Raw genomic sequence first — 20,572 nt, 5'->3', positions numbered from 1 at the left:
GGTTTTTTTAAGTGCCACTGATGCATTGCTAAATGTGTGGAGATGATGCAAAGTGCATTGCCATTTTTATCTCCCTCTGCCATTAAGGTCTGACACTCATCTCAGTAATCACTACAGAAATAACACTGCATTTAAGAGACAGACTCACAGAGAAATAGTACCTTCAGAAGAAGACCGACCCGACCATGCACATAGCCTAATCCTATTTCCACACATTCTCCTAGCAGCTCACAGATCCCACGTTGTTTTCATTATTCAGGGATACAGACCTTCTGGCCTAATGAATCTGAGCTGCCCAGTTATACCACGTGACAATTAACTGACCAACCCGTACATCTTTGGAACATGGGAGGAAACCAGAGAACCCAGTGGAAGGTCAAGCAGTCATGGGGAGAATGATCAATCTCATTACAGACAGCAGTGGAACTGACTAATGTTGACACGTTAACTGCTACGCTACTGCGCTGTCCCTTCTGCACCATTGCTACACATGATTGTGCCCAAACTCTTAATGGGGTCACTTCCAATTCATTTTTGCCAGTTTTATGAACTCCACAGAGGCTTGAATATATCTGCATGGTGTCTACATTTTAAGCTTTCAAGCATAGTTTTCATAAACATCCACTATGAAAACAATCTCTCTATCCTGTTTATGCAAAGCAATACTGAGATAGCTGCACAAACTTCATGTTCAGCAGCAACGACCTTTATTTGCAGCTAATTGTCTCGTCTAAACTCTGCAGACTAGTAAAACATACAGTCACAATGTGGTTATAAGGGTGAAGGAAACATTTCCTACAAGCCAAAGATTTTGGAGAATGACAGATAACATACGCGTTGAAGTGATGGAGACAGAAAATTTGATTTCCTGCATTCCAAGAACATTTTCGGCACGGCAGATGTAATCCCCGGTGTCAGCAGGAGTCACGTGAAGGATGCGCAGCACGGGACCCTGCACCTGAAGCGGCAAGAGAAAAATCACAGCTTCCATCACTTACATGCACCATGACTCAATCCAGTGCTCAGAAATACAGAGCAGAGGTCGTTCCCTACCTGGTGATTGCTGGTTAGAGAGCTGCCCGTCCTGTACCATGTGATCCTGGGCTGTGGTTGTCCTGTGACCTGGCAATGTAACTCCACCATCTTCCCCTCAGTTACAGAGGTGGGAGAGGGGTAAACCATCACAGTCGGGGGCTGACTTTGTGCTGTGGGAAGGTGGAGATGAGATTGAGACAGGTGGATCAAAGTGGACAACGTGGATTCTTTTTGTTACATTAGAGTACAAGGAACAGGATGAGGAGAAGGTGAAATGGCAGTTCAAGCCTGCTCTCCATTTCAGTAAGACCGTGCTCAACCTTGGCCTCAGTTCCATTTGCTTGTGTCCTCTTCATAACCATCAATTCTCCTGTAAGTTCACATATCAATGAATGCCCACCAATACATTCCATGAATCTGCCTCCACTGCCCCCGGAAATGGAGAATTCCAATTCACTTACATTGCATGAGGAAATTCCATCTCACTTCAGTCTGGACTAGTGTGACTCCTTATTCTGAAACTATTCTCCCTGTTCTAGAATCTTTGACTAGAGGAAACACCCTTGTACAAATCCACTCTGCTAATGTGCAGAATTTACATTCTGTATCCTTTTCATGGTTCTCATCAACCTTCATGCATGAGATGGGACATCACTGACAATGCCAGTGTTTACTGTCCATCTTTAATTGTCCTTAAATCAGAGAGACAATCAAAAGTTAACCACATCAATCACATTGGAATTGCATTTTTATTTCTACTATTGATACCTACAACAATCTGCTGCTTCTCAGTCACCGTTGTCAATTCTTGTTTTTTAAGCTCCAGTTTTGCTGAATTAATTGAATTTATACCCACAGGAGCCGTGGAGAAATCCCTGGGCTTTGGGATATCAGACTTATGAACAATACATACTTCATAGCCATTGTGAAGGTTTGACCTCTTGATAAATGCTTCAGCACGAGCTTGATTACTTTAAATGGAACTGAGGCATATCTAAATGCATGAATCAAAGTGCATTGTCGTTCATGTTTCCCTTTGCTATTAAGGTCTGAAAGTTTTCAGAATAATGAGTGCAGCAGTAACACTGTATCGAAAAAATAGTCATGGAAACAAGACCTTCAGCCCAAGTCCACCCTGTCCATACACATACACGAATACTGGAGCAATATAATTTTTTGTTTTCCCAGCAGAAGCCGAACAGACCCCAGTTTGGCACATTTCTGCACTTGTACTTCTCCTAGATCTCTGATTTATTTTTGCCAGTTTCACGACTTGAGCTTTCAAAAGAACTATATTTCATCATGTTTAGTCCGTCAATACAAGGGCATCACTCTGACTGGCTCTGGGATCTGTAAACATCCTTTAAAAGCTCATATAGAATCACGTCAAAGGCTTCCTAGAATCCCAAGTCAGCAACATCCTGGGATGGGCTGCTTCCTTCCATAATACTCTGATAATTAAACTGTCACTTGAAAGACCTCCAAAATGTGTTTCAGTTAAAATGGGGCCCACCTCTGACCCCAAATGCAGTCTCAACTTAGTTTTAACGCTGAGGGGAACAGTTTGTACAAACCAAAGAATTTGGAGAATGATGGGTAACATACACGTTGAAGTGATGGAGACGGAGAATCTGACCTCCTGCATTCCAAGGACGTTTTCAGCGCGGCAGATGTAAACCCCAATGTCCGCGGGAGTCATGTGAAGGATGCGCAGCACAGGACCCTGCACCTGAAGCAATAAGAGGAAAATCAGAGCCTCTGTCATTCACACTGGGTTAGACTGGGTCGAGTTCTCAGGAATACAGAGCAGAGTTTGTTCCTTACCTGGTGATTGCTGGTTAGAGAGCTGCCCGTCCTGTACCATGTGATCCTTGGCTGTGGGCGTCCTGTTACCTGGCAATGCAACTCCACCATTTCTCCCTCAGTTACAGAGGTGGGAGAGGGGTAAACCATCACAGTCGGGGGCTGACTTTGTGCTATGGGAGGGTGGAGATGAGATTGGAGGTGATTGAAACTAGGCAACAGACATACTTCTAGTTCTTGAAAAGCAATAAGTTTCTGGTAATATCCAGAACAACTGTACTATCTTTTCAAATAGTTAAACTGTCTCTCCGGGATAATGTTTTGTCCAGAGATATTTATTAAGGAATATGTATTTCTAGTTGGCTCTCTTCATACTACTCTTGACACTGAGCCAGGCCAAGGAACATAAACCTGGCTATGGAGTTGAATACATAACCTATGTTTATATTTCAATGCCATATAAGGGAGTGATTCCCTGACACATGTGCTTTCAGTTCCACTCCAATCCACTGGGACAATTCCAGATCTATAATCATTGTCAGACTACAATTAGTCATTCCAGCATCGATGGGAAAGAACAAAATGTGATACAGGGTTGACCTTACAAACTAACAAAGATGCTCCGCCCGACAATAATATTCTGACTGATCAAAAACCCTTAATCCTCTTTACTACCCTTTCTCAAGGATTCCTGTGTTCACACATCTGTTGATCTCAGTCATTTAATGTGCACTGGCTGGTGTGATGCAGAATTTCAAAGATTAGCAAGTGCGAGTGAAGAAACTCAGTTCAAGATTATATCCCAATATGTTATCCACTGGTGCTAGAGACCCATGGGGTGAATTCAAGTCAAACTCTTAAACTGGACAGGTGTTGGAGAACAGAGGTGTGGTGAGGTAGTGCCAACAGGAGGTATGGTGGGGTAGGTGAAGGGTAGTGTGGGGGGACAATGGCTGCCAGATTGAGGGCAGAGACTGGGTCAGTGGGTGAGGAACCAGGAAGGGCACATGGCAAAGAGTTAAAGGATGGGCTGGCATAGCAAATGAGCAGGGTGGGTGGGTGGGGGGAGGGGGGGAATGAGCGATTCAGTAACAGCTTCTTCCCCTCTGCCATCTGATTCCTGAATGGACTTTGAAGCTTTGGACACCACCTTACTTTTTTAATATACAGTAGTTCTGTTTTTGTGCATTTTTACTTGTTTACTTTGCAAATAGATTTATGTGTTTATTATTATGCTTTTTTTTCTCTCTGCTAGATTATGTACTGCAGTAAACTGCTGCTGCTGTTAACAAATTTCACGTCACATGCTGGTGATAAAAAACCTGATTCTGATTCTGAATTTGGTCTTTAATGATACAATAATTAAATACTAGCAGGGGCTCCAGCACTATCCCCTCTGACTGTCTGGAGGAAGAGCAAATCTGGTGGGATTGCAGCTGTATTAAAGCTGAACGTTTCATTGGCATTGAGAGGATAAAATGCCCTCTTCTCATTGTTGCCATCAGGAATGACATACAGAAGCCTGAAGGCACATGCTCAATGGTTCAGGAACAGCTTCTTCCGCTCTGCTATCCAATTTCTGAATGGGCATTGAACCCATGAACACTACCTCAATACTTTCTTTATTTCTGGTTTTGCACTACTTATGTAATTTAACTATATTAAATGTATTCACACATATAATGACTGTAATTCAGTTTTGTTATATTATCATGTATTGCATTGTACTGCTACTGTAAAGTTAACACATTTCACAACGTATGCCAGTGATATTACGCCTTACTGAGGCAGCAGGATGAACAAAAGCCATTGGGAAAAGCAACCGCCACAATTTGTTTGGAGAGGTCCTCAAGGACCAGGCAGGCCATCATTTCTTAGCAAGAGAGCCGAATCATATGAAGGCACAGACCTTCATTTGCTAGGTTGGGTGCTGTGTGCATTGTGTAATGTTATTTAAATTATTGGGCAGAGACCCATTAGAGACAAGGCCAATCCCTTCATAGATGGAAAATCTTTACTGTCTCTGAAGTGAAGTTTTATTATTGACCTGTATGGTCTGTCTATTATTGCCACCCAGATCCCGATCCAACTAGATAACTTGATGCTGCCTCCACGATCTTTAATAGCTAATTTTGGAGTCATACCGAATGAGAACTATGTCCCAAAGTTGGCAGCATTCTTTGGTAAAAGTTCACTTATCCAAAGAAATGCTCATTATCTTCATAGATATAATTGCTTTTGGGACAGAACAGTAATCTGAAGGGACATACAGCACAACATGCGCTTCCTTGTAAACCTAACTGGTTTGTGAATCATCCCTCTTTCACAATTAATCCCATTCTGGGAATAGGATTAATATTAGTCCTGTTCCTACTCTCATTAGTTAGTTGCATTTAGTTGCTGTAGTTCCAGATCACTCCAATTAGGTACGTCCATCTACTACTTGAAATATCCTCCACGATATCCCGAGACAATAAGTTTTAAATTTCTATTTCCCTTTGTACAGAAAAATTGTTTCTGAACTTCCCCCAAAGCAGTTTTAGGATTGTTCTTATTCACAATTCTTGCACTAGAGAAAAAAATGAACTATTTGAAAAACATTTCACACACATTCACTGTCCTGAAGAAGGGTCTCAGCCCAAAAAGTCGACCGTTCATTTATTTCCATAGATGCTGCCTAACCTGCTGAGTTCCTTTAGGATTTTGTGTGTGTTGCTTTAGATTTCGATCATCTGCAAACATTCTTCTATTTATTTCACACACCTTACTCAGATCAGCTCTCAAACTTCTACATTGAAGGGGAAGCTAACTAACTTAATATGAACTGTCCTCATAAGTTAATGCTTATAAGTTCCTGTGCCATTCTCCTTGATAAACACAGAAAATGTAGGAAATACTCAGCAGGTCAGGCAGCACCCATGCAGAAGTGATTCAGGTAATTGACTTTACATCAGAGTCATTCCTCTGATCTTGTGCTAAACACACATCCAATGCAGACTGATAAAGTGATAGGTAGAACTGACTGCAGTGCTCCAGTTGTGACCTGGTGAAAGATCCTCACAACTGAAGCACATCTTCTTCATTCCGTAATCCAGGTCCTGTATTTCCTGGATCACTGCTTGTAGGTTTTAATGTTTTTCCTTGGATTCCCAATTCTCTGCCATTATATTTCCCAATTTCTTCACCAGATACTGACAGACATTTTTTTGACCAAGGATGGTGTTATATTTCCTTGCCATTAAATTGACAAACACTTTATCAATTTCTTTCTGTTGCTTCTTGCATCTATCTGCACAAAAACTGGCCATCATCCCCAACATCTAAAGCTGTGATATCTCAAAGAGATGCTGAAGAATAATTGGTTACATACAGGGTGAGGCGGTGACAGAGACAGTGAATTTGACCTCCCGTGATCCAAGGATATTTTCAGCACGGCAGATGTAATCCCCGATGTCAGAAGGCATCATGTGAAGGATGCGCAGCACAGAACCCTGAACCTAGAGTGTTGAGAAGAAAATCAGAAACAAATATATTGATAGCTATAACAGACTCTAAAGAGTTTAGGGTCAATGACTGTTTATCTTCTGATTGAGGGATCACAAATGTGATAAGAGCACATTTCAGTGGTGTGGGTGTGCATCTTCAGTGTTACCCAGTGACCTCAGCAGCTGTGTGGAGTGGAGTGGCTGGTTCAATCTTGATTCAATCTGCATGTAGTTTTTGTGTTCTCAGAGCCACATTGGTTTCTGCTGGGAATGAATGGGTTAGCACATGAAGTGTTTGATGGCTCTGGGCTTGTACTCACTGAAGGAAGAATCACATTGAAATCTACTGAAGAGCCTAGATAGAGTGGGCGTGGAGAGTATGTTTTCTATAGTGGGTGAGTTTAGAACAAGAGGGCACAGCCTCATAATAAAGGGATGTTCACTTAGAACAGAGATGAGGAGGCAGCGAGTGATGAATCTGTGAAATTCATTGCTATAGATGGTTATAGATGCCAAGTCATAGAGTATATTTAAAGCTGAGGTTGATAGGTTCTAGGGTGTCAATAGTTATAGGAAGAAGGCAGGAGAATGGTGTTCAGCCATGATGGAATAGCAGAGCAAACTCAATGGGCCAAATGGACTGATTCTGCTCCTATGTCTAATGGCCTTATGGGTGCCCTGGTTTCCTCCTACATCACAAAGATGTGCTGCTTGGTTCAATGGCTCATCAGTGTAGTTAAGTGGCAGAATCACAGCTCATGGGTGGGTGAGAATAATTTGATAGGCCTGAAAGAAGGTGAATGGGAATGATGGATTGCTTTGTTAGGAACTAGCCTGGAATTGATGGGTTAAATGGCCTCCTGTGTCATAATAGCCAGGTAAGTAAGAGAGAGAATAAATGGAGAGTTGTGCTGGGTAAGGATTTGTTTTTGGTACAGATTAGTAACAGACAGTGAACAAAAGTTGGAGTACAAAACTGCATAGACACAGGACAACTACACTCTCAAAGTGATGCTGCTGGTGCAACCCAGAATTGTTTCTTTCTCTGAATCAGCTTCAGTGACAGGACGGGACAGGACATATGCTTGATTGTACACTTACTTTTAATGGCATAAGGTTCTCTCTGCCACCATTGCTCACCTGGTGATTGGCTGTCAGAGAGCCACCTGCCCTGTGCCATGTGATCCTGGGCTGTGGATAACCTGTGACCTGGCAGTGCAACTCCAGCATTTCTCCCTCGGTTACAGTGCTTGGAGACGGGTAAACCCTCACCGTTGGCGAAGTTCCTCTCACTGTGGAAGACCAGAGGTTTCAATTGAAATGGGTCACAAGGCTGATATCGATTGAATACTGGGCTCATTCAAGCGTAGGGCAGAATCACATAGTTGAGTCACCTGGCTCTTGGCTTCAAACATTGGCCTCGTTACTGGTCTGTGCCAAGGCAAGGCCTGCACTCATTTATAGAGAAATTACTCTTTGACACGATCAACATGCACAAAATGCCAGAGGAACTCCACAGGACAGGCAGCATCTATGAAGGGAAATGAACAGCTGACATTTTGGACTGAGACCCTTCATTAGGACTATTTATTTTCCTCCACAGAGGTGCCTCACTTATTGAGCTCCTCCAGCATTTGTGTGCGTTGCTCTGGATTTTCAGCATTTGCTGATTCTTGTTTCTTAGATATAAGATTTTGTTAAATTGCAACCATTCAGAAGTTTTTCTTTTTCCACGATATTCCATGCTTCCACTTGGAGAAAAGCTATGTTCAGTAGGTTTGTGTTATTGTCTAATTTTCCTCATAATAAACTCAGATTTTATTAACTTGTTACTTCCTACCTCGGGGATGACATTAAATGTATCCAGCTTGCTTATTAATTGACTAAATGACCTAACAGTATTTCCCATTTATTTCTCATAAACTTCACACTATTACAAGTTTAAAAAAAAAATTAAACATGCCCTAATATTTCAAACGTCCTCTTATGCCTACATTTAATCTCATCTACTCCCTCCAAGAACTGGATATATTTCCCCTGCTTCAGTTGCAATGTCTTGATAGACCTTAGTAATTCTGATTTCACTCCCTGAAGCACTGTGCCATCATTAATATGAAGCTAAAAATTCATAATTTCAGAAGAACAACCCAGCCTCCTCCTGCAGCATGTCTCAAGGTTGAGAAGCTGTTACACAGATGCAATAATATGCAACACACTGGCTTCTCTCCCTTCATTAACCGTCCAAGGTGAGAAGGCGAGAAGGCATTCACGTACCTGATTCAAGGAAAGTAGGAGGTGGTTTGGAAGAGGTCTGAGGTGGTGACTGGTATCCAGAACACACTGCCTGAGGGGGGTGCTGCAGGCAAACACTCTCACACCATTTAAGAAGTAAATATTGTATATAAATAAGCACTTGAATCACTGAAGCAGAGAAGGTTGTGGATCAAGTGCTGCTGCTAAATGTGATTAAGACAGATTGGTTATTTAAAAGTCAGCATGGACATTTAGGGATGATGGGGCTGTTCTGTGCTGAGTAATTCTCTTAACACTACAAGGAGGATTTTCTGGGATACATACCAGGTGTGACTGAAACAGACACTGCCACATCCTGCATCCCAAGGCTGTTCTCAGCGTGACAGATGTAATCCCCGGTGTCAGCTTGGCTTGCCTGTTGGATGCGCAGCAAGGGGCCGTGAACCTGCAGGTTCAGTCAGAGAATCAGAACATATTCATACTCCTTCTCCAAAACAACACCACCTCAATGATCAGCTGGCACCAAGAGTAGAGGTATATATTAGATATTGAATAAAGATATGAAGGGAAGAATCTCACAGGTCTCTTTTTTCCATTGCAGCCCGGTGACACATTCTATAGCACTTTGCACAGTCTCACAGCATCCCAGAGTGTTGCACAATCAAGTGTAGCTAGTGTTGAAGTGCAGTAAACATGAAACTGACACGAGCACTGGGAAGTATCACATTAATCACTTGTGTGGCTGATGGTCCACAGATAAACTTTCGTTAGGGTACTAGGAATGCTCTCCTGTACTCATTCACAAGAGAAAGCTAGGGATCCTCCCCCCTCCCTTACTGCCCATTCAGAAATAATGATCATACTTCTCTACCTGGTGATTGGCAGTCAGATAACCATGTGACCTACGCCATGTGATCTCAGGCTGAGGGTCTCCGGTCACTTGACAGAGTAACTCCAGCTTCTCTCCCTCAGTTACTGTAGCAGGGGAAGGATGAATACGAACCAAGGGCACAGATCCTTCAGCTGAGGGGAGAGGCGAAACAAACGATCAGAAGGTGGAACAAAGGAAAATATATTTCCAGATCTTCAAATAGGATGGAACCAGGATAAAATAAATCACTCATCTTTGCACATAGGTGTTGAGTCAGAAATATTTCTGAATAAAACACGCTGAATAAATTCAAAGACCAACAATGTAATAGGGAGTGGACTAGGCTGACCACATTCATCATGGCACCAATTTGCTTTGATTGGTAGAGGCTTTGCTATGTAGAGAGGCACATTGATCATTGTTAATCAAATCTTTAGATAATTTCTAACAACATTTGAGAACATTGAATTTCGCTGGTCACTGTTTTACATCACAAATACAATAACATGGAATAACATACAAGCTGTTGGAGAATCTCAGCAGGTCAGACAGCATCTCTGTGTGGTAAGCAACTGCTGAGCTTTAGGCTTGAAACCAGGACAAAGCAGATCGTTTGTTGCTCCAGATTCCAGTATCTGCAGTTTCTTGTATCCTAGATCTGGATATACATGCTCCACATTCATGGCTTTAGTATGACTGTGCACTGACTGAACATTAGAAGTGCAAATGCAGCTAGTTTGCATCGGGTGGAAACAGCTGCGTCACTGGCTCTTCACTCAACCCTGGAACATCTGGTCAGCAAAGATATCGACAGAGCTCTACCAACTAAATACGAGTACAAGGGATAAGCGGAGTGGCCATTGTCAGCAGTGGGTCAGTGGTGAGAATAGAAGCAACAGGCCTTAGCTCAAAGGAGTCTTCAGCTCTGTGTAAAGTGTCTGTTAAGGTTTCTATTTTATCTTCTTTTTCCTCTCTTACTGTATCATTTAAATGGCTGTGGTGTGTTCTTCATGCCGGATGTTGGAGAACTGGGAGACCCAGAGTCTCCTGGGGAACTATATCTGTATGAAGTGCATCCGGCTGCAGCTCCTTGAAGACTGTGTTAGGGATCTGGAGCTGCAAAATGGTTGACCTTCCACTTATGGGAGAGTGAGGAGATAATCGATCAGAGTTACAGGGAAGTAGTTGCAGGAGGCGAGTAGCTGGGTGACCGTCAGGAAGAAATGGAAATAGACAGTTAGAGCAGAACTTCCTGTGGCCATAGCCCTCAAAAACAAGTATATCCGCTTTGGATACTTCTGTGGGGGATGACCTCCCGGGGAATGCTTTGGCGACTGGTTTACAGGTACTGAGCATGGGTCTGTGGTGCCGAAGGGAAAGAGAGAGAAGACGGGAGTGGTAGTGATAGGGGATTTGATAGAGAGGAGAACAGACAGGAGATTCTGTGGAGGTGAACGGGATACCCAGATGGTATGTTGCCTCCCATGTGCTAGAGTCAGGGAAGTCTCAGATTGTGTCCACAACATCTTGGAGAGGGAAGAGCAACAGCCAGATGTCTTGGTACATATTGGTACCAATGACAGAGGAAGGAAAAGCAATGAGGTCCTGAAAAGAGAATTTAGAGAGCTAGGTAGAAAGCTCAGAGGCAGGACCTCCCGGCTAGTAATTTCTGGATTGCTGCCTGTGCCATGTGTCAGTAAGGGGAGAAACAGGATGAAATGGCAGAAAAACGCGAGGCTGAGAAGCTGGTGCAGGGGACAGGGCTTCAGGCTCTTGGATCATTGGGATCTCTGCTGGGGGAGGTATAACCCATTCAAAACTGACAGGTTGCACCTGAACCTGAGGGGGACCAATATTCTCGCGGGCAGGTTTGTTAGAGCTGTTGAGGAGGGCTTGAGCTAGTTTGGCAACGGGGTGTAAACTGGAGTGAAGGGGCTCAGGAAAAGAGAGATGGTAAAAAAGTAAAGATAGCGTGCAGTCAGATTGTCAGGAAGGGAAGGCAGGTGATGGGACTTAGTTGCAGCCAACAGGCTGAGTATCAAATCATTAGGGATGCATTAGGGAAGGACAACAAGTACGGTACTGAAGGTGTTGAATCTAAATGCACATTGTATAAGAAACAAGGTGGATGATCTATTACAGATTGCCACGTATGATGTTGTGGCCATCACTGAATTGTGGCTGAAGGATGGTTGTGGTGGGAGCTGTATGTCAAAGGTTACATGTTATATCGGAGGGACAGGAAGGTAGACAGAGGGGGTGGTGTGGCTTTACTGGTAAAGAATCCGAACAGAGGCTGGGAGGTGGACCACAGGTTGCAACAGGCAATAGAAAAGGGGGGGGGGGGTCAAAAGGACAATGTTATAGTAGTCATGGGACATTTTAACACGCAGGTCGATTGGGAAAATTAGGTTGGTAATGGATCTTAAGGGAGCGAATTTGTTGAATGCCAAAGAGATGGCTTTTTACAGCAGTTTATTGTTGAGTCTACCTGGGGATCAGCTATACTAGATTGCGTGTTATGCAATGAACCTGAAGTGATTAGGGAGCTTAACGTAAAGGAACCCTCAGTGATCACTATATGACTGTGTTCAACTTGAAATTTGATAGGGAGAAAGTAAAGTCTGATGTAGCAGTATTTCAGTGGAATAAGGGAAATTAGAGTGGTATGAGAGAGGAGTTGGCCAAAGTAAATTGGAAGGAGCTGCTGGCAGGGATGTCAGAGCAGCATGCATTTCTGGGAAAAACGAGGAAGGTGAAGGACGTGTATTTCAAAAATGAAAAAATACTCAAATGGTAAAATAGTACAACCGTGGCTGACAAGGGAAGTCAAAGCTATTGTACAAGCAGAAGGGGCATACAACAAAGCAAAAATTAGCAGGAAGAGAGAGAATTGAGAAGTTTTTAAAAACCTACAGAGAGCATCTAAAATATCATTAGAAGCGAAAAGATGAAAAATGATAGCAAGATAGCAAATAATATCAAAGTAGATAGTTAAAAAAAGAGAAATGAGAATGGATATAGGACCGCTAGAAATTAAGTCAGGAGAGATAATAACAGACAGACAGACATACTTTCTTGATCCTGAGGGAAACTAGGTTTTGTTACAGTCGCACCAACCAAGAATAGTGTAGAAATATAGCAATATAAAACCATAAATAATTAAATAATAACAAGCAAATTATTCCAAGTGGAAATAAGTCCAGGACCAGCCTATTGGCTCAGGGAGTCTGACACTCCGAGGGAGGGGTTGTAAAGTTCGATGGCTACAGGCAGGAATGACTTCCTGTGATGCTCAGTGTTGTATCTCGGTGGAATGAGTCTCTGGCTGAACATACTCCTGTACCTAACCAGCACATTATGGAGTGGATGGGAGACATTGTCCAAGATGGCATGCAACTTGTACAGCATCCTCTTTTCAGACACCACCATCACAGAGTCCAGTTCCACCCCCACAACATCACTGGCCTTACGAATGAGTTTGTTGATTCTGTTGGTGTCTGCTACCCTCAAGCCTGCTGCCCCAGCACATAACAGCAAACATGATAGCACTGGCCACCACAGACTCGTAGAACATCCTCAGCATCGTCCGGCAGATGTTAAAGGACCTCATTCTCCTCAGGAAGTAGAGACGGCTCTGACCCTTCTTGTAGACAGCCTCAGTGTTCTTTGACCAGTCCAGTTTATTGTCAATTCATATCCTTAGGTATTTGTAATCCTCCACCATGCCCACACTGACCCCTTGGATGGAAACAGGGGTCATGGAGATGGCTAATGAACTAAATGAGTAGTTTGCATCAGTCTTCACTGTGGAAGACACTAGCAATATGCCCGATGTTGTAGTGTGTGAAGGAAGAGAAGTGGGAGCAGTTACTGTTACAGGGGAGAGGGTGCTCAAAAAGCTGTAAGACCTAAAGGTACGTTAGTCACCCAGGCCAGATGAACTGAACCATAGGGTTCTGAAAGAGGTAGAGTTAGAGATTGTGCTGGCGTTAGAAATGATCTTTCAAAAATCAATGGACTCTGGCATGGTGCAAAGAGGACTGGAAAATTGCAAATATTACTCCACTCCTTAAGAAAGGAGTTGAGAATGAACTTTCAAGAAAGTTAATTGTTAAGGATGAGGTGATGGAGTACTTGGTGACATAGGACAAGATAGTACACAGTCAGCATGGTTTCCTTCAGGGAAAATCCTGCCTGACAAACCTGTTGGAATTCTTTGTGAAAATTACAAGTAGGATGGATAAAGGGGATGCAGTAGATCTTATATATTTGGATTTTCAGAAGGCCTTTGACAAGGTGCCACACATGAGGCTGCTTACCAATTTAAGAGCCCATGGTATTACTGGAAAGTTACTAACATGGTTAGAGCATTGACTGGTTGGTAGGAGGCAGAGAGGGGGAATAAAAGGATCCTTTACTGGTTGGCTGCCGGTGACTAGTGGTGTTCCACAGGGTCAGTGTTGGGACCACTTCTTTTTATGCTGTATATAAATGACTTAGGTGAAGGAACAGATGACTTTGTTGCCAAGTTTACAAACAATATGAAGATTGGTGAAGGGAAAGGTAGTGTTGAGGGAAGAGCTAGGATGCAGAAGGACTCAGACAGATTAGGAGAATGGGCAAGAAAATGTCAAATGAAATACAATGTTGGAAATATACAGTCACACACCTTGGTAGTAGAAATAAATGTACGGACTATTTTCTAAGTGAGGAGAAAATACAGGAATTGGAGATGCAGAGGGACTTCGTAGTCCTTGTGCAAAGCACCCTGAAGGTTAACATGCAAGTTGAGTCGGAGGTGAGGAAGGCAAATGCCATGTTAGCATTCATTTCAAGAGGTCTAGAATACAAGAGCAAGGATGTGATGCTGAGGTTTTATAAGGCACTGGTGAGACCTCACCTTGAGTATTGTGAACATTTTTCGACCTCTCATCTTAGAAAAGATGTGCTGGCATTGGAGAGGGTCCAGAAGAGGTTCACAAGGATGATTCCAGGGATGAAAGGGTTATCTTAAGAGCAACATTTGATGGCTCAGAGTCTGTACTCACTGGAATTCAGAAGGATGAGGGGGGATCTCATTGAAACCTTTTGAATGTTGAAAGGCCTAGACAGAATAGATGTGGAAAGGATGCTTCCCATGGTGGGGGAGCCTAGGCCAAGAGGGCACAGCCTCAGGATAGGGGGCACCCTTTTTAAACAAAGGTGTGGAGAAATTTCTTTAGCAAAAGTATAGTAAATTTGTAGAATTTGCTGCCACATGCAGCTGTGGAAGCCAGGTTGTTGGGTGTATTTAAGGCAGAGATTGATAGGTTCTTGATTGGACATGATGTCACAGGATACGGGGATAAGGCTGGGAACTGGAGTTCAGGAAGAGATAGAAAAAAAGGATCAGCCATGTTTGAATGGCAGGGCAAACTCGATGGGCCAGATGGCCTAATTCTGCTCCGATGTCCTATGGTCTTATGTTGCATACATCAGGATGCTCTTTATCGCCTACAGCTCAACATTCAATACCATCATCCCCTCAAAACTAACCAATAAGCTTCAAGACCTTGGCCTCAATACTTCCTTGAGCAATTGGATCCTTGACTTCCTCAATTGGTGACCCAGTCAGTTCAGATTGGCAATGTCTCCTCCACGATCTCCATCGGCACAGGTGCACAACAGGGCTGTATGCTTAGCCCCCTGCTCTACTTACTTAATACCCATGATTGTATGGCTAAGCACAGCTCCGATGCCATATTCAAGTTTGCTGACAACACCACTGTCACAGGCTGAATCAAAGGTGGTGATGAATCAGCATTTAGGAGGGAGACTGAAAATCTGGCTGAGTGGTGCCACATCAACTACCTCTTATTCAATTGTCAGCAAGACCAAGGAGCTAATTATTGACTTCAGGAAGAAGAAACCAGAGTCCTCTTTGGAAGATCAGAGGTGGAGAGGGTCAGCAACTTTAAATTCCTTGGTGTTATCATTTCAGAGGACCTGTCCTGGGCCCAGCAAGTAAGTGCAGTGATGAAGATAGCACGGCAGTGCCTCTACTTTCTTAGCTGTTTGTGAAGTCTTGGCATGACATCTAACACTCTGACAAACCTCCAGAGTTGTACACTGGAGAGTTCATTGACTGGCTGCAACACAGCTTGCTGTGCAAATGCCCTTGAATGGAAAATGCTACAAATAGTAGTGGATATGGCCCAGTGGATGGGTAAGGTCCTCCCCATCATTGAGCAGATCTACACAGAGTATTGTCACAGAAAGCAACATTCATCATCACCCAGCCATAAACGTCATGATCTCTTCTTGCTGCTGCCATCAGGAAGAAGTTACAGTAGCCTCAGGACTCCACCAGGTTCAGGAACAGTTATTACTCCTCAACCGTCAGACTCTTGAAACAAAGGGAATAACTTTGCTCAACATCACTGAAATGTTCCACAATCTATCGTCTCACTTTCAAGGACTCTTCATCTCTTGCTCTTAATATCTAATGCTTATCTATGATTAGAACCAAAGAACATTTACAGCACAGAAACAGGCCCTTTGGCCCTTTGTGGCTGTGCTGAACCATTTCTCTGTCTAGTCCCACTGATCTACACATGGACCATGTCCCTCCAAAAACCTCTCATCCATGTACCTGTCCAAGTTTTTTCTTAAATGTTAAAAGTGAGCCCACATTTACCACTTCATCTGGCAGCTCATTCCACACTCCCACCACTCTCTGTGTGAAGAACTTAGGTGAAACCCAGGTAACACTGTAGTAAATCTCTTCTGTACGCTCTCCATTTTGTTGACATCTTTCCTATAATTCAGTGACCAGAACTGTACACAATACTCCAAATTCTCGCTCCCCATTAGGTAGTCTATAATACACCCCTAAAAGTGTTACAACTTTCCCATTCCTCAATTCCACCCAAATAGTCTCCCTAGATGAGCCCTCTAATCTATCCTACCAGAGCACAGCTGTAATATTTTCTCTGACAAGCAATGAAACACCTCCCACTCTTGTCCCTCCGATTCTATCAAACCCGAAGCAACAAAATCCAGGAATATTTAGTTGCCAATAGTGCCCCTCCTGCAACCATGTTTCACTAAAAGCTACAACATCATTTGTGGAAAATTAAAATCTCCTACTATCACAACTTTATATTTCCTGCAGTTGTCTGCTATCTCTCTGCAGATTTCCTCCTCCAATTCTCGCTGACTATTGGGTGGTCTATAATACAACCCCATTAACGTGGTCATACCTTTCTTGTTTCTCAGCTCCACCTATTGATGAGCCTTCTAATCTGTCCTGCCCGAGCACTGCTGTAACATTGTCCTTGACTAGCAATGCCATTCCCCCCCACCACCACCCTTCATCTCCTCCCATTGAAATAGACGCACCTCAGAAGATTATTACCACCACACACAAAACTTCTACTTGTAACTTTGCATGAACTTGTAACATCATTTATTTTCATCCCTGCTCCACTATCTGCTCTGTCACTCTGGTTCCCATCCCCCTGCAAATCTAGTTTAAACCCTCCCCAATAGCACTAACAAACCCCCCACAAGGATATTGGTCCCCCTGTAGTTCAGGTGTAACCCGTCTCTCTTGTACAGGTCCCACCTGCCCCAGAAGAGGTCCCAATGATCCTGAAATCTGAAACCCTGCCCCCTACACCAGTTCCTCGACCACGTGTTCATCCTCCACCAGAGCATCCTATTCTTACCCTCACTGGCACTGGTAGCAATCCTGAGATTACCACCTCGAGGTCCTGCTTCTTAACTTCCTACCAAGCTCTCTATACTCACACTTTGGGACCTCCTCACTCTTCCTTCCTACGTCATTGGTACCGATGTGTACCATGACATCTGGCTGATCACCCTCCCAGTTCAGAATGCTGTGCACACGATCAGAGACATCCCTGACCCTGGCACCCGGGAGGCAACAAACCATCCAGAGTCTCTGTCACGGCCACAGAACCTCCTGTCTGTACCTCTAACTATCGAGTCCCCTATCACTACCGCTCTCCTCTTCTTCCCCCCTCCCTTCTGCACTGCAGAATCACACTCAGTGCCTGAGATCCGGCTGCTTCAACTTGTCCCAGGTAAGTCATCCTCCCACCCAACAGTATCTAAATCAGTATACTTGTTGTTGAAGGGAATGGCCACAGGGGAACCCTGCTCTGCCTGCCCTTTCCCCTTCCCTCACCTAACAGTAACCCAATTACCTGTGCGCTGCTCCTTTGGCGTAACTACCTCCCTGAAACTACTATCTATAAACTCCTCATTTTCCTGAATGATCTGGAGGCCATCCAGCTCCTGTTTCAGTTCCCTAACGCGGTTTGTTAGGAGCTGCAGCTGGATACACTTCCTGCAGGTGTCATTGTCAGATACACCAGAGGTCTCCCTGTCTTCCCACATCCTGCAAGAGGAGAATTCCAACATCCTGCCTGGCATTCTCCCTACTCTAAACAAACAAAACAAAACTTACCGGAACCTACTGCCACCTCTGTCTGTTCAAATTATTTGTTTCTTTCTGTATTTGCAGAGTTTGTTGTCTTTTGCACACTGGCTGAACACCTAATCAAGTGTGATCTTTCATTGATTCCACTACCGTTATTATTCTATTATGGATTTATTGACTATGCCCACAAGAAAATGAATCTCAGTGTTGTATATGGTGACACACGTGTACTTAGATAACAAACTTAATTTAAACTTATCGCATCAGAGAACTATTTATAACAGTAGAGTAGAAGCTGTCCTTGAGCCTGGTGGGACCAGGCTTTTGTATTTTCTGCCTGATTGGAGAGAGGAGAAAAGAGAATGTACAATGTGGATTGGGTCTTTGATTATGCTGGCTGCTTTGCTGAAGCGGTGAGAAATATGGACAGAATCCATGCAGGGGAGACTGGTTTCATGATGTACTGAGCTGTATCCACAACTCTCTCCATTTTGTTGTGGTTACGTGCAGAATAGTTGCCATTATGCAGATAGGATGCTTTCTATGGTGCATCAACAAAAATTGGTAAGGATCAATGGGGGACACCAAATTACTTTGACATCCTGGGAAAGTAGCTGCATTGGTGAGTTTTCCTGGCTGTGACATCAAAGTTATTGGACCATGACAGGCTATTAGTGATGTTCACTCCGAGGAACTTGAGACTTTCAATCACAACACCATTAAGAATACCTTTTCTCCAATAGAAATTATCTGAAATGTGTTTCTTGCTTGAAGTGCAGTCATTGAATTTGCATTCTGGAGTAATTGACATGATTACGGATTATTACCGTCGCAACAATAAGCTGGACTTGTGTCCCTCACGCACCAGTACAAATAAGCTGGATAACTTTGGAGAGCAGAGACTTACAAGCAAAGACTGTGACTTCGATGCGACCTTCCGAGGAGCCCACCACATTGGTTCCCACACACAGGTAGACACCGGCTTGGGCAGCCGTGATCGAGGGGATAATGAGAGTCCCAATGTTAGTATGTTCAATCTTGGCCTGGAAAAATTAAAAGAACTTTGCAGTGGATGATCGTATATTGGTGCACTTCTGAATAAATACATGATGGAGTTGTTGTTGAGAATCCTGCATTTGTGTGTATTACTTGTCATCACCTTTCATTATAAAATTCTACATTCTAAATTGTCTCTACAAGGTAGAGACAACTTCTCATTAATCTCCAATGGAGAGAGGAGCAAATACATCTTAGAGTTGTAGAAAATTACAGCACAGAAACAAGACATTCAGACCAGCTAGTCTATCCCAAACCATTTAAACAGCCTAGTTCCATTGACCTGTACCTGGACCATAATCCTCCATACCTGTACCACCCATGCACCTATCCAAAATTCTTTTAAACATTGAAATCCAGCTCACATACACCAGTTGTGCTGGCAGCTTGTTCCTCTGTCTCATGACTCTGAGTGAAGTAGTTTCCCTTCATGTTCCCATTAAACATTTCACTTTTCTCCCTTAACCCATGACCTGTAGTTCCAGTCTCACCCAACCTCAATGGAAAAAGCCTGCTTGCATGTATTTTATATACCTCATAATTTTAAATAACTCTATTAAATCTCCCCTCAATTTTCTATGTGTTAGAGAATGAAGATCTAACCTATTCAGTCCTTCCTTATAACTCAGGTCCTCCAGTCCCAGCAACATCCCTCTAAACTTAGTAAACACAAAGTATACTGCAGATGCTGTGGTCAAATCAACACGTACAAACAAGCTGGATGATCAGCAGGTCCGGCAACATCCATTGAAAAGAGCAGTCAACGTTTCGGGCCGAGACCCTACTGTTCTGTGTAAAACTTACCTTAGTTGTTTCACCCAGGGTGCAACACCTAACACTTGTCTGCACTAAATTCCATCTGCCATTTCTCAGCCCATTTTTTCAGCTGGTCCAAATCCTGAAGCATGCTTTGATCGTCTTCCTCACTGACTGCCACACAGCCAATCTTGGTGTCATCATCAAATCTGCTGATCCAGTTAACCACATTATCATCCAGATCACTGATATGGATGACAAGCAATAATGGACCCAGCTAGAGCCCTTTGGCATTCCACTGGTCACAGCCTCCAGCCAGAGAGGTAACCACTCATCTCACAAAGACAATGCCCCAGTATGCTCAATCCTTTGACTCCTGACTTTGTCTGAGGTCTTAACAACATCTGTCTCCACAATCTACTCTACATCCTGTTCTGGCAACTCTGGTTCCCATTCCCCTGAAACTCTAGTTTAAACCTTCCCACCATGAGTTCTAGCAGATCTTTCTGCTAGGACATTAATCCTCCTCCAGTTTAGGTGCACATCATCTCTTCTGCACAGATCTTGCCTTCCCTGGAAGAGAGCCCAATGATCCACAAATCAGACATCCTCCCTCTTACACCAGCTCCTTATCCACTTGTTGAAGTGTTTGACCTTCCTATTTCTGGTCTCACTGGCATGAAGCACATGTAGCAATTCTGAACCCTGGGGGACCTGTCCTTTAACTTAGCACTTAACTCCCTGAACTCTCTTAGCAGAACCTCATCCCTCTTCTTACCTATGTCATTGGTACCTATATGGACTATGACATCTGGCTGCTCACTCTCTCACTTAAGAATGCTAATAATTCAATCTGAGATGTCC

The 20,572-nt window shown here is 43.4% G+C and overlaps 1 protein-coding gene across 3 annotated transcripts in view; it reads right to left on the bottom strand.

The window, feature by feature from the left end:
* Positions 1-20,572, bottom strand: part of hspg2 (heparan sulfate proteoglycan 2) — a 521,654-nt gene that overhangs the window by 125,032 nt on the left and 376,050 nt on the right. For all 3 annotated transcript variants that reach the window (XM_059951673.1, XM_059951675.1, XM_059951674.1), the window contains 9 exons: positions 18,804-18,939; positions 9,448-9,599; positions 8,901-9,021; positions 7,464-7,615; positions 6,209-6,335; positions 2,860-3,011; positions 2,641-2,764; positions 1,054-1,205; positions 835-958 (listed from right to left, as the gene is read on the bottom strand). In XM_059951673.1, the coding sequence (XP_059807656.1) occupies positions 835-958; positions 1,054-1,205; positions 2,641-2,764; positions 2,860-3,011; positions 6,209-6,335; positions 7,464-7,615; positions 8,901-9,021; positions 9,448-9,599; positions 18,804-18,939 (1,240 nt within the window). The remainder of the gene's footprint in view (positions 1-834; positions 959-1,053; positions 1,206-2,640; positions 2,765-2,859; positions 3,012-6,208; positions 6,336-7,463; positions 7,616-8,900; positions 9,022-9,447; positions 9,600-18,803; positions 18,940-20,572) is intronic.

Source organism: Hypanus sabinus, chromosome 27 (genome assembly GCF_030144855.1).
Source record: "Hypanus sabinus isolate sHypSab1 chromosome 27, sHypSab1.hap1, whole genome shotgun sequence".
NCBI classification, from domain to species: Eukaryota; Metazoa; Chordata; class Chondrichthyes; order Myliobatiformes; family Dasyatidae; genus Hypanus; species Hypanus sabinus.
The sequence above is the reverse complement of the archived record's forward strand: the minus strand, read 5'-3'. Positions and strand labels throughout refer to the sequence as shown.